Source organism: Mytilus galloprovincialis, chromosome 9 (assembly GCF_965363235.1).
Source record: "Mytilus galloprovincialis chromosome 9, xbMytGall1.hap1.1, whole genome shotgun sequence".
Lineage (NCBI taxonomy): Eukaryota > Metazoa > Mollusca > Bivalvia > Mytilida > Mytilidae > Mytilus > Mytilus galloprovincialis.
This window is the reverse complement of record NC_134846.1, coordinates 9,328,451-9,343,082: the sequence shown is the minus strand read 5'-3', so window position 1 is coordinate 9,343,082 and position 14,632 is coordinate 9,328,451. Positions and strand designations below refer to the sequence as shown.

General features: G+C 32.3%; 1 protein-coding gene across 1 annotated transcript in view; it reads right to left on the bottom strand.

Moving 5' to 3' along the window:
- The window catches only part of LOC143044366 (uncharacterized), a 60,875-nt gene that overhangs the window by 9,746 nt on the left and 36,497 nt on the right, over positions 1-14,632 (bottom strand). Inside the window, exons 12-17 of the mRNA XM_076216321.1 lie at positions 13,695-13,820; positions 11,836-11,961; positions 10,032-10,157; positions 8,864-8,989; positions 5,903-6,028; positions 1,251-1,391 (exon numbers count right to left, since the gene is read on the bottom strand). Of these exons, the coding sequence (XP_076072436.1) occupies positions 1,251-1,391; positions 5,903-6,028; positions 8,864-8,989; positions 10,032-10,157; positions 11,836-11,961; positions 13,695-13,820 (771 nt within the window). The remainder of the gene's footprint in view (positions 1-1,250; positions 1,392-5,902; positions 6,029-8,863; positions 8,990-10,031; positions 10,158-11,835; positions 11,962-13,694; positions 13,821-14,632) is intronic.

The following is a 14,632-nucleotide window of genomic DNA, read 5'->3' as shown; positions in this document are numbered from 1 at the left end:
TTTGGGACATAAAAACAGGTTCAAAAGAGTCATGCATTTCAGATTCGCATTAAGTGACATGTAACAGACTCATGTTATACACTTTAGTGTGAATAAAACAAATATATTCAATTAATGAAATTCGATTCATTATATCAATTATGTGTATACTACCTTTGAATGTGTCTAGCGAATGTATTTATATAAAATGAGCACCTGGCGATGCAACACCAAATTTCATCCACTGTATGATTTAATTAAACAATTCTTACAACGTGTATAACCGCTACAAACTAATTTTTGAGACGCTTCAAATATTAAACGACTCATGTGAATGCACAGTAAACAAAGCGTTATATATATCACTCATTTAAAAAAATGCTAATTATGTTTAATTCCGGATTTGAAAATCCAGGAGTCTTGAAACCAAAATGTAATTGTATTTGTTAACTGTGCATTCAAATGAAAAATAGTTGCTAATATTGTTTTATTCCGGATTTGAAAATCCAGGGGTCCTGAGGACCAAAATGTAAATTAAATTTGTTAACTGTGCATTCAAATGAGTCGTTTAATATTTGAAGATTTTCAAACATTAGTTTGTAGCGGTTATACACGTAGTAATAATATAAGTTGCTCAATCACCTGCTAGGGGTTACAGATCATTTACGTTAATTTGTTTAAAGAAATATGTTCTCTCTTTTTATTTCGTTTTTTATTATCTCCTATTTACCAAACTTGATCGCAATGTTGTTCACACATCTTCATGACTGATATGGTTTATCATGATTATATGCCAAAGGGTCAGCACAACAAACCAGACAAAATAGAGTTACAATGAGTCAGTACATACTATAGTTGAACTCGGATATTAAAGATAGCATAAATGTTATTATACCTTAAACTGCTTATAATTTGTTTTTCTCCAAATTAGAAAAAAAAAATGAATAAGATAAAATTCAATAGAAAGGATATATTCTAAAAGCTTGAATTCAGCGACAATATTCATTTTTCTTTTCATTCCGAGAAATATTTACATGCACACTGTCACATCATATACAATTAACATTGCGTTTCTTTTTTTGTTTCTGGAATTTCAAAGATGCAAATTGTCCCAGTTTATTTTATCGAGACTTTTGTTGGCAAAGGATACGTTTTCGAAAGAACATTTTCTCCTTTTCATCTTTTTCAAAGAGAACCAGTCTGAAAGGTTTTATACAATGTAACGTTTGATTTCTAAGTTGAACTATTTTAAATAATTCACAAATCTATACCTAAACAATGATCTGTATCATTATCGGAACCATCTTTACACTCTGAACCCGGACCAAGAACATTTCCAGTACACATGGTAAAAGCACGAATACACTGCAGTCCGTCTTTACATTTTACAAATCCGGCAGGACACTCATAATCTAGAAAGAAAAGCAGATTTCATGTTACAAATATATCACAGATTATGGCAATACTATATGTTATATGGTTTGTTTCTGATCCCTTGGGGATCAATAGAGGGTTAGTAAATGCCATAGGGATGAGGCCGAAGTGTTCCAAACACACTTTCTTTATCTTAAGACGTAATATGGAATTAGGCACCTAAATGACATATTCGTCCATTTTTGTCAAGTGATCTTGCGTCCAGAGCTATTTACCTACATCAGGAACATTTAATAGAAACCAGGATGTATCAACTCAAAAGCATGAGAACTATATGACTAATGGAGACCTGAAGTAAAAACCTGTTTATGTAAAGTCATATTTATCTTAGGGAGTAAGAACTTTAGTTTCTAGGTAGTTTCTTTATTTATCACCAGGAAATGGTAGGAACATGTATCATACTCATTTCGATACCTAAACATTTGACTTCTGATCAGGAATCTGTTGTTCAACTTGTTGTTAGTACGAACGAGTCGTAAACATTTCCTAAACATTCGATTAAAAATAATCATATGATTAAAGTGTTCAACCTGTCGTTAAATTAAATGCGTTGTTACAAATGCTAAACCTATCGTTAGATTTAATCCATGAGGGTGTATTAATTTTCAATTATATGAATAAAACATCCAATATGGCTGCTGTAGTAATTCAAAAATTGGTTTAGGCTCGGAAAATGCGACGTTTTAGAGGTATTCATTCCTATGGGATTTGATCAAAGATCAAAGATCAGCTCTGAAAGCGTCATAGATTAAAAAAAAAGACACAACAAAATTGTTAGGATTTGAGTTGAAACAACTATTGGAAAGGGATTAGACAAGACAAGGCGAATGATCTTAGGGATACATACAATGGTAATCTGATAACAGAAAGAAATTGGTAGGTTGTATGTTATCACTTTCTGAGCAGTTCTGATTGTAAACACGGACTCGTTATTGTGCGGTATCCTTCAACAAATTATGGCGAACCAGTATTTGTTTTAATAAGAAATCTTACAACAGCATAAATGTACAGGCCATATGTTATTTCCAAAGCATGTCTTAACTAATTTTCCTGTTTTTCGAAGTTCAAATATTAGCACATTTTATATACCTATATGGAGTTATTTTCTCTCAGAACGATAGGTCATTCTTTCGAGGAATAAACCCGGATGATATCATGTTTGAACATGTTCAATGAAATATGCTTCAAGGCATAATATAAAACCCTGTGTGAGGTCACTATTTTCCTTGATAAAAATGCAAACTATAATTTACTCCAACATTTAATTCGTTCGATACTACATTGCTAGTAGTTTGTTGTTGCCAATTGGGGAATTTTTAAATTTCCATCTTAGACAGGTTTAACAAAAATTCGTCATTGACGCGCATTTTAACTTTAGAAACAAATAATGTAATATTTTGTCTATTTTTCGATACAATAAAGGGACATTAACATAAATGTGAGATGAATTTTAATGTAAAACTTTTCATTACACTTTTAAAACAAGTCAGATTTAACACATTCGTGTGTAGGATTTTAAAAATCTTATTGTTTCACACTGAATATGAAATCATACTACATGTATGTGTGACCTGCATGTATTGATATTCGTTTTCGTGTTACGTGTACATGTACATGTATCACGATTTCGTGCTCTCTTCGTGTCAGTTCTTAACTTTTTACATCTCTATATACCTTTTACTCTATCAAATGATCAACTGATAAAATATTATTATATTCTTATGAATAACAGCCACATACGGCACAATGGGGTCGCGGGAGTATAGAATTAAATCTTGATACCCTGTATTAAACAAAATGTATTGCCATTCAAAAGAAAATTATTCGGAATAGTTCATTTGTTATAAATCGTTGAAAGAATAATCACTTTTCCGCGATAAAAATGCCATTACAAACAGAAAAAAGAAAAAAAAACATAGCACCCCTTCCATAAGCTAAGTTGGTATATTAAATTACTTACAATGTGACTTGTATTTGCTAATCACGCGACATTAATGGATAAGAGGATAGGATAGTCAGCTCATTGGCATAATAACGGGTCTGATATGTCTTTTTGAGCACTGTTACCTTGTGTACAAACATGTAAAAAATCAGGCCCAGGCTGTCAGTCTGGTACAAAGTAGGGATAATATATTTATATTGCATTAACATGTTGTAGTCTTAAAAAGTATCTCATTTCCCGCGCTGAACATTAATCATTCATTCATCATCATCATCATCATTAGACAAACAACCCATGCAAATACACGATGTATTCCTTTGCTATTTTTTTTTATTGAAAGCTGAAGGCAGGGTATGCATCTTTTAGTCGACAAAGTTCAATTTTTAAGTTTTAGTAGTCACACATGTATGTTATTGTTACAGTTCTAAATTTACTTCATCAACCGTAATAATTATCTAAAACTTGGCATGCCATATTTGATAGAAATGCAGACGTGAAAGAAAGCACTCATCAGCAAAGCGTCCACAGTCCGTATATTTCACGAATGTTACAATACGACGATTTCATCAATTATCAAAAACAAAAATATACGTGGAATCTGTATAGAGTTGTTCTAAATTAACAACAGAAAATACATGTTTTGAAGGACCCATTATAATGTTGATGTACTTATATATATATATATATATTAAACAAAGACTTTTAATTATCGGTTATCAAATTCAAAACACCCAAATTCCATGAAAAATAAAATGTATGCAAAGGACATGAAGGAGAGGCGAAGGATACCAAAGGGACATTTAAACTCATCAGTCGAAAATTAACGGACAATGCCATTGCTTAAAAATAAAATTCAAACAATAGTACAAAAATAAAAACATAGAAAATTAAAGACTGGGCAATAAAAAAAAAAAACTCGAACATTGGGGGTGATCTCAAGTATTCCGGAAGGGTAAGTAGATGCTGCTCCAGTTTGGCACCCGTTGTGTTGCGCATGCTAGTACAAACCCGGTGATAGGTCTAATAAGGTAGGCCACATTCAGTGAAATGGGGCACCGGATTGTAGTTACGACATTTGGAACATATCCGTTGTCATTTGTGAAACGGATATTCCATAACGGTCAACCAACTCATGATGACGTCCAAAAATTTACGAAGGGACAATTTCAACATCACCACTTGGAAATCTTGGTGTAATTGCATCCTTGTGAGTAGCAACCTTCTATCAAGGATAGCATGATAGAAAATACTAGCCTTATACGACTCGTTAAAATTAATCATATGATTAGTTGAACGACAAGTTGAACAACAGACCCCTGATAATAAACCTATTAGCAGTGACAGGCAACTGTAGTTTGCCGTTTAACGTTTCATATCATTTAGCAGATTAAAACTCAAGGTAAAAAGAACACATGAGGGAATCATATGAATTTAATAAAGGGTGATACGGTCAATAGGGTGTCTGGCTATAGATTAGATTGAACAGATATAAAATGATCTTATTTGAATGCATTTTTCTGCTTTTATTCAAATATTATGAATAACAGAACGAAGCTTATTTCAATGTCGGTTCGAAGATACTTGCGATGTGTTATGTTCTCCATACATTTGTTAGAGACGGCTAGAAAAATTTTTTCCCCTAGAAAAGTATCGGATAAATAAGACATCCAATTACAGAAACTTGGTAGTATTCTAACTTGCGTTTGAAAAAATAGAAGATATGGAATTTGTAACATTTCATCAATCACTACCAAAAGCATACGTCTGATATTTAAGATTTATATAAGTGAAGCTAAACATTTTGTAATAAGTGCAATTTCTAGAACCAGATATCAAATGAAGTGTTTGTGTGTTTGTGTGTATGTGTGTGTGTATGGGTGAGTGTTGTAATCTAGAACGAGTCTAATGTTAATTGTTATCTGACTCCCTGTAGACATATTGTTATATGATTGAAAGATATCAGAATGTTTTTCAGCGGTATCAGAGGTTTACAAGTATTGATAATATTGTAGGATGTTTTAAAAAACTGTTTATACATTTATTTTGAGACAATATGTGACGCTAAGTCAAACAATCTGAATAGAAGATTTATACCTGGATATGTTATAAGTTTTAATATCTGAAAACACAATGTTGCCTGCTTTATTCCAATTTTTGACATTTTTATCTATTATGTCTGTTTGATTTCCGTACATTTTTGTCAATATAATAGAATTTTAAGTGAATGCCATAAAAGTTAGAGGTTCACCTATCTATAAAACAAGTTTTCATCCACTATTTTCTACAGAAAAACCTGTACCAAGTCTGGAATATGACAATTGTTTTCTATTCGTTTGATGTATTTGAGCTTTTGCTATTGCCATTTATTAAGTGACTGTCCGTTTTGATTTTTTCTAAGAGCTCGGTATTTTTGTTTTTTTAGTTTTTTTTAAGTTTTATATGTTTTAATTTTTCCCTCTAATTAGTCAATGTTTAGTTATTTCGTTTTTGTAGCACAGTTTACAAACACAGTCCCTAATAATTAAGATAACCGAGATGCATGTTTACCTAAGCACATATGTGGATCTTCGTCTTCTCCTGTTGAACACTCAGTGCGTCCATCACACCACTGTTCTTCATTAATACAACGGTAGTCATCATCACACTTTCTAGAACCATAAGGACATTCTCTTGCTGAAAGAAATAAGTCGATCATGGTAAGAAATTAAGAATATAGTGCTACATATTTCAGTGGTATATTAATTTTTATTTAAAGACACATAGAAACCAGGTATCGTAAGTTTACTAACTGAGAGAATAACTTCATGTAATTATTTATACTTGATCAGTGGCGTAGCCAGGGTTGAAATGATGTGGATGCCTTCGCCGAGCGGAGCGAGGCGAATTTTTTTGGGAACTATTTTATGCAGAAAATTATATTTTTTCAGACATTGTTCCTGTAGGCACATTTGCTCCCATAGAATCCGACACTGGTTATATAGATTTTTGTTTAATTTCAAAATACCCACCAATTCATATAATTATATTTCAAACATAATTCTAATGTTTTCTCGAAATTCTCGAAACTGAATGAAATTCATAATTTATTTATTTGATGAAAAAGTTTCCCACCAATCTTAATATTTGACATCTCATAAATGGCCCTATCACAGCGGCACTTCTGTATAAAGGGACTGAAGTGATCCCATTTTCTAGCATTTCTCAAAAAACGGCCCTATCACAGCGGCACTTCGGAATATAGGAACTGAAGTGACCCCATTAACGAGTCGCAGGGGACATCATCGAAATACCTGGTGTTCGTCCATCCGGTCTTGTTTCCACTCTCATGTGTACAATTCTTGCCAGATTTTTATATCATCAGCAATGACAATTTCGAAAATAAGTCCTAAGCTTTGACCTTTTGAAATAAAAATTAAAATGGAAATCCCATTGCATTTTCTCTAAAGTTTTTATTTCTCCATTAAAAATAAAAGGAAAAGGAAAAACATTAATTTTTATTAGTTATTGCTCTTGTTCATTGGTTACATAAAATATGTGCAATGCAGGGGACATAGGAACTTTGTTCTTTTGTTGAAAATAAAATTAATATGTGGACCTAGATAGGAACTGGAATTTTCTAATAAGCCCAGGAATGATCACACTCTATTACAGATTAGTTTTTTTCACGTCGTCGTTCATTTCACAGTAAACGATATCAGGATATGGTGGTTTAGTTGTCAGTTATGTTGTTAGTCAGTTGAAGAAGCCGTCGCTCCGCTAGGCTCAATTTCAGATGAAACATGTCCGAGGATATGTTCATCATTTTCTGCACTTGCCGTAGCCGACGACGTAGTCTTTTTACGAAAAAAATCAAGAACACTTTTCTGCGATATCTTGTTTTATTACATGAACTAAATTATCCTTAATAAAAGACCACGATACTTCATCGGAAATAACTGGATGCTATCCTCATATCCTAACCTTTGTTACATACGGATACCTCCGAGTTTAACTGCTGCGAACATATCTTTATTTATATTTTTTTTCCTGTCAAAATGATGTGGATGCTTGAGCATCTGAGCATACATGCAAGCTACGCCACTGTTGATTATAGCGAACTGCAATGACAATTGTCTTACATTCTGAATATTGGTTATAGCGCTAAAATTAGTCTGCGACCGGTCGTCGTACGTTTTGTCATTGATTGCAATCATTTACATGATCTATTAACCCCCTGTGAACAATGATCGTTCCCATAACACCCCCTATGACAGGGGACGGTTGATACAATACTTCAATCGGTCTATGTTCATTAATGGAAAACATGATTAATCATACACAGTTTTTATTCAATTGATATTCGAATGTCATAAATGGTTGCGAAACTGCGACCTTCGGCACATACTTGACCATTTGTTCTTACACCGTCAAACTATTCGAAAATATTCACGAACTTTTTTAACTAACTACATATTAATATACCTTAAATATTATGCATTTCAAAGTGTTTGATTTGAAATGTTGAAAACGTTCATGTCGACGAAAACAAAACATGATCTGAGTTGATCATCTTTTGCATTGCATGATCGTAAGTTCATTTATGCCAAAAGACACATATTGCAATTATATTAAGAAGGAGGATAAATGCAACCTGCAAAAAAACGTGTATCGACTCGAGTTATTATAAGTCACTTAAACCAATGTTATTTTGTTGGATAAGAGAAACATGAAGCACTATTGGAATGCATACTTAAGAGATAGATACATTAAGGGAATTAAAGAAGTATGGCGGGCAAAGTATTGAAACTTAAAATTGGAAGAAAAAAAAAAAACCTCCGCTTGACAAATATTTTGAATGAGATAGAATTTTTGCGAGCAGTCTTTCTATAGAAAAATCTAACCTTCTTGTAAGGGTTCTTTAACATGCACTGAGTCACTTATTACCGGCAGAAAATTCAACCTTCATAATCCGATCAAACGAAAATTTCCCAACCTCAAAAACAACCTATATCAATGTTGATGTGTAAAATATTTTGCGGTAATGATCTTTCTTATATTGAAATAAGATCACGAAAAAACTGCATATTTCTTGGTGTAATATTTCTGAGAGTATGAGAATATGGACATAAAGTAAAAGAACCATCGTCAAATACAGATACGATCACAAATTACCTCTTTGTGTCTGAAACATTTATGCTATTACATATTTAACTTGTGAAAAGAATCCTATATTGACCATCCACCTGCAACTTTTTACAGAAAAAAATCTTTAACACATGCATTTATCTTTTATCAATAATTATATTGCACTTCACGTAGAGGGATTGTCATAGTTGCATACAAAAAATAGTATGTAACAACATTTCCAACGATTGTTTGCGCAAATATGACTTAAATTGACAAATCGAAACACAACCATGAAAATGGGGGAATTGACGACCAACTATTTGTTTCGAATGATAGGGGATAACCTTCTTGTTGAAAATAATTTTTTTTATTGTTTCCTCCTATGTTGTGATGAGTGTTTACCTTTGCATTTTACTTTATCTTCGTCACTATCATCACGACAATGTTCACGGCCATCACAGATTCTGTCTATACGTACACATTCTATTCCATCCGCACATTTAACTCTGCCACTTGGACATTGGTATTCTAGAAAACAACAACCAGAACAGTCCATCAGATTTATAATCGGTATGTCTTGTCGAATGTTTAGAATTATTTGTCTTTAACATTTATTTGAACTATGTTTACGACATTCATAACTTGGAGATGGTTCTAATTCAATGTTCTGCCCAGTTTGGTTGTGATTAATAATACTCTGACAATGTTTAAGTTACGAAGTCAGTACGTTTATTCTCTATTGCAATATACCTTTCATCATCATATGTTCAAAGTTTTTAACAGTGGTGTGTGGCAATCTTTCTGAAATCCTTATGGTGTAATCATTGATTATAAATAACAATTAATAATTTTTAGGAAAATATTATTTTGCTTATTACGCAGATGATATACGTGGAAAATCAAGATTTATGATTCAATAAATGTATTGGTTTTAAAAACGGAATTCCAAAGTCAAGAGCACGTAGTGCTTTACAAAAAATAAATTGAATAAATATAGCTGTACATAAGCAGTTTAGTCGCCGTCAGCTGAAATTGCCATCAATGGCGTTCACTCGAGATATAGTTTTTCACATTTCATTCATAAATCGCAAAAAGAAAAACCACTACTGACCTACCTTTTAAGTGATTGCACTGTGATAATCCTGACCTTCACATTTTCCAAGACGATTTTGAATGGTGGAATCCGCCATTGTTTTAACCGGAAGTGTTTCCGTGGAGTTCAATTTCATAAAATTTGCATAAAGCGCGGGAAACCTTATCACATCAATGAAAAGAACATTTCAGGAAACTGCATAAGTGATGAATGTCAGATGTAAACAAATGATCCTCATAGAAACGAAGATGGCGGAATTACAATGGAAAACATTCTGGAAAATGTGAAGGTCAGGATTATTACAGTGCAATCACTTAAAAGGTAGGTCAGTAGTGTTTTTTTCTTTTTGCACTTTATGAATGGAATGTGAAAAAACTATCTCGAGTGAACGCGATTGATAGTTTAGATTATTTTTACCTATAACCGCTACGAATTTTAGCTGACGGCGACTTTAGGTTAAATGTAAAAAAAAGATACCTTTACAGGCAACTACATCTTCATCAGACTCATCATTACACTCCGTATATCCATTACAAAAATTATCTATGTTTAAACATTGATAATTGTCTGCACACTTTGTCTCACCCGGTTCACAAATTCTAGCTGTAATTGACGTATACATTCATCATATTAAAACACCTTATCACAATAGCCTGATAATTCAACCAACCCTCATATTACTCCTCTATATAGAATAATAATAAAAACAAATGTCGCAATATTTACCATGTGAATGTCTCAATCCTGGTTTAAATAAATAGTTTAATATCGTTAGATACATGTACGAAAACCTTAATACTGTTTTACAAAAGTAGTTCTTATCCGTAATGAACCAAGTGTAAGAAATAGTATCCGAATAACATCATGAACATTATGAAAAATGGACTCCAGGAAAAATAATAGCTATATTTATTTGCGTGTCAAAAATACAGATCGGAAAACATTTGATTTTCTACTATGTAGTCAATTTTCAGTAGGCAAATTTTCAATCAGAAAATACTTTTTACGAACCGAGTCATCATAAAAAATATTTAAACAAAACTGAAAAGTATGACTTGTTTCCAAAACTGAAAAAATGTATGCCTCTTTTTAGTTTTACAATCACTGGGCCTAGCCGTCTTTTTCTAGATGTTTCCTCCCTGAGGGTAACAATCGTTCGGTGGTCAGTACTCATGCGTTGACCATGTTGACATGAAATATCGTTAGCTAAAAGGTCATTTTTCGATAATACATTAATTCTTAACTTACAAATGATTTAAAATACGATTTTAAAATAGATGACATTAGAGAAGGTTGAAAAATCCTTTAGAATTTCCTTCTCTTCATCTTGGAAATGTATTTTTCTTTTTATTTGCATTTTTTTTTATTTGGAATCACTTATAACTCTTTGTTAGACGCTTCTGCCGATCTCAAGTACACGCATGCTTAACTGTGAATTCTTTATTATTTGATGGATACCAATCTACGTTGATTCGGTAAAGACCAAACACAAATCAAAATGTTCAACGGAATACAAATATCTTTAAGGTGTGTATGCAAACTTGGACAAAACCACGAAATTAAATGATTAAATGAGACCGGAATGTGTTAATGAAATTATGAAAACTACTACTAAAGGAAAATTTCACATTGACAGTATAACATGCAAGTACTAAGAAACGGCTTGGGGACTCCGTCATAATGAAGTTATTTCAATGGGGGACACTAGTTGCATGATCTTGCCAGATGGAATACTAAAATTCATTCTACTTTTGTAAGCATTTGTAAAATATGTGAAAAACAGATTATAACACGTGCTGGTCTATATGGGCAATGGTATCATCCCTCGACCCATATAAGCCCTCGGCCAGGTCCTCGCGTCTATTATGGGAGTCTCGGGATGATATCGGGGTCGATATAGCAAAGGACTTTTTATAATCTATAATTATTTACTTTTGAATATTAAGAATTGTGATCTGAATCAGTATTGCAGAACAAATATTAATAACATTCATCGTTATCAAGAAGACAAAGTAAACTATGTAACCACTTTTTTTCCAAAAGGATATTTATGTCGTCGGGTTGCAGTCTGGTAGATCTATAACCAAAGCCTCTTTTTATTCATGTTAAAAAGAAAATATGTTTAAAAATTGATTCTACTCCTACTGTTTAATAACGAAAACATCACAATGAAATATAAACATGCCACACTTTTAATGATTTTTTGACAACAAATCACTATACAGATACATATCCAAATTCCAAATTCTCAAAATCAGATACCTGACTCACAATATCTCACCTTTACACATATTTTCATCCTCATCAGATTTGTCATTACAATGTGTGTATTTGTTACATACATCTGATTTATAAATACATTGTATGCCATCATCGCATTTCACTTTGTCGCTGTCACATTCCCTTGCTGCAAAATAATTTTATACATGTTTAAGCAAATGTGTTTATTTTTTAGTTGTATATGATCAGCATGAAAACATAATAATTAGAGCAATGATATTTATTCTCTAGTTTGTCAAGCTCACATTAATTCCAACTAGCGTTTTAGTATGTCTTGGGTGACGGAGGAAAATTGTTCAATTTTGAATACCTTTCATCTTCACTATTGATTTTGAATGTGTGATAACCATGAACATTTGTATTTATTTCTTTTTATATCTTTAAAACGATGATTTAACAGGTATGAATAAACTCATCATAGATACCAGGATTAAAATTTCGTATTTTCGCCAGACGCGCGTTTCGTCTACAAAAGACTCATCAGTGACGCTCGAATAAAAAAAAGTTAAAAAGGCCAAAAAAAGTACGAAGCATTGAGAACCAAAAATTCCTAAAATTTTTGCCAAAGATAAAAACTAAATCAAACATATCAGAAAGAAAATTAGCAGAAAGTCAAACCTTGCTATCAAAAATTCATGTTTAAGTAATAAAATCTATAAACTTTTTCACTTCTCTCAAGACTTTCAGTGGTGGTTATAACAGTGTTTATGCTATAACTAGAGGTGTATTTATCATAATATTGGTATAAAGGACCGCAGATTCAATATATATCAGTAGCTTAAACGTATTTGTTTTTACCGTAATTAGTGAACGAGTGTATGGGCTTCATTTTATTTGATTGCATGTCTTTTCACGTAATCTTTTATGGTCAACTAGCTGTGATTTACAAGAGGAGCTTTATCATAAAAAAATAACATTTTAACCCTTATTGATTTCATTATCCTACCCTACTAACATTTGAAAAAAAGACTAGATGTCTGAAACCGAAAGCAATAAGTAATATATTTCTTAATTTCTAGAAATATTTTAAAGCAGATGAAAATAAATCTATCTTTTATATACTGCATATAACCATTTGTTGAATTATTTAAAAAGCAATTAGCTTTTTGATGAACTATACAGCATTTAAATAGTGTACAACTTCTAATTAAACGCGTGTGAGTATGGTTTACCTTCTGCTTCCGTTTTAGAACAGTAATCGTTGCCGACTATTTAAAGTTCTGTAAATGGTGTAATAAAATTGGAATTTCCAGCAAATATGTAACAGTGTGTTTTTTTTTTCAATGTTGCAATTAGTGTAGGAGAACGAAGAAATGTGTATAGTGTAATGATATTTGGTGTATTACATGTATAAAATTGAGAATGGAAATGGGGAATGTGTCAAAGAGACAACAACCCGACCAAATAAAAAACAACAGCGGAGGGTCACCAACAGGTCTTCAATGTAGCGAGAAATTCCCGCACCCGGAGGCGTCCTTCAGCTGGCCCCTAAACAAATATATACTAGTCCAGTGATAATGAACGCCATACTAATTTCCAAATTGTACACAAGAAACTAAAATTAAAATAATACAAGACTAACAATGGCCAGAGGTTCCTGACTTGGGACAGGCGCAAAAATGCGGCGGGGTTAAACGTATGTGTGAGGTTTACATCATTTAAGAACTGTCATTCAAAAGAAAAGAGCACAAATGAAATGGTGCAAATATACAAGAAAAAAATGTTCTCGTGCAGGCTGTGTGTTTCTGCGTATAAAATTTTTGTATAACATGTATAAACGTTACATCTGTTAAACGTCACATTTTATTTTGCAAAACAATAAGAATGTTGAGAAAAAAAGACAACTGGTTTCGAACATACCTCTACAAACGTCTGGATCTTCGTCTGATTTATCTGTACAATCTTCGTAGGCGTCACATAAACTGTATTCACTGATACACTGTAATCCGTTTAAACACTTTTGATTGTAATCACTGCAGCTATAATCTAGATATATGTAAAAGATAATAAAATGATATGTCCAGACATGAAAAGACTTGCTACATCAATCATATACCGTTTTTGCGCCGCTAAAAATAAGTATATGTGATTCCAATGATATTCTTTTAATTTTATTTTTGTATTGTGAAACTGAGTTTATTTCCAATTATGCCTCTGTATACGCATTGGACACATTATTGTATCAAGTTACAACATCAATTTTACCATAACTGGTATAACTAGAGGCTCTCAGGAGCCTGTACCTACTGTGGTTTTGGGAATCATGTAAAAAAAGGTGAAAATCATAATAAATAGTATTAGATAGACTAATAATGATTGAAGCCAAGTTTAGTTTGATTTAGACAGTAATTTAATTAAAAACAGGTCATCCCATTGTAGTCTTACAATAGTTACTGAAGACCCCTTATCATTATCTAAATTAGTTTTCAAGTTGTGACCATTTTGAATTGGTTTTTTTTACAATTTTCCCGTAGACTTCTATAGTAAACTCCTATGTTCTATTTTTAGCCATGTCGACCATGTTGGTTAGATGGCAGGGTAATTTATAATCTTAAATTTATCAATCAATACACCCTATTGATGCATGTGGCTAAGTTTGATTCTATTTGGCACAGTAGATTTGGTGGAGAAGATTTTTTAAAAAGATTACACAAATTTAAGAAAACATGTTAAAAATTGACTCTTAAGAGAATTACTCCTTAAGGGGTCAATTGACAATTTTGGTCCGATTGTATTATTTGTAGATCTTACTTTGCTGAACATTATTGCTGTTTATAGTTGATCTTTATTTATAATAA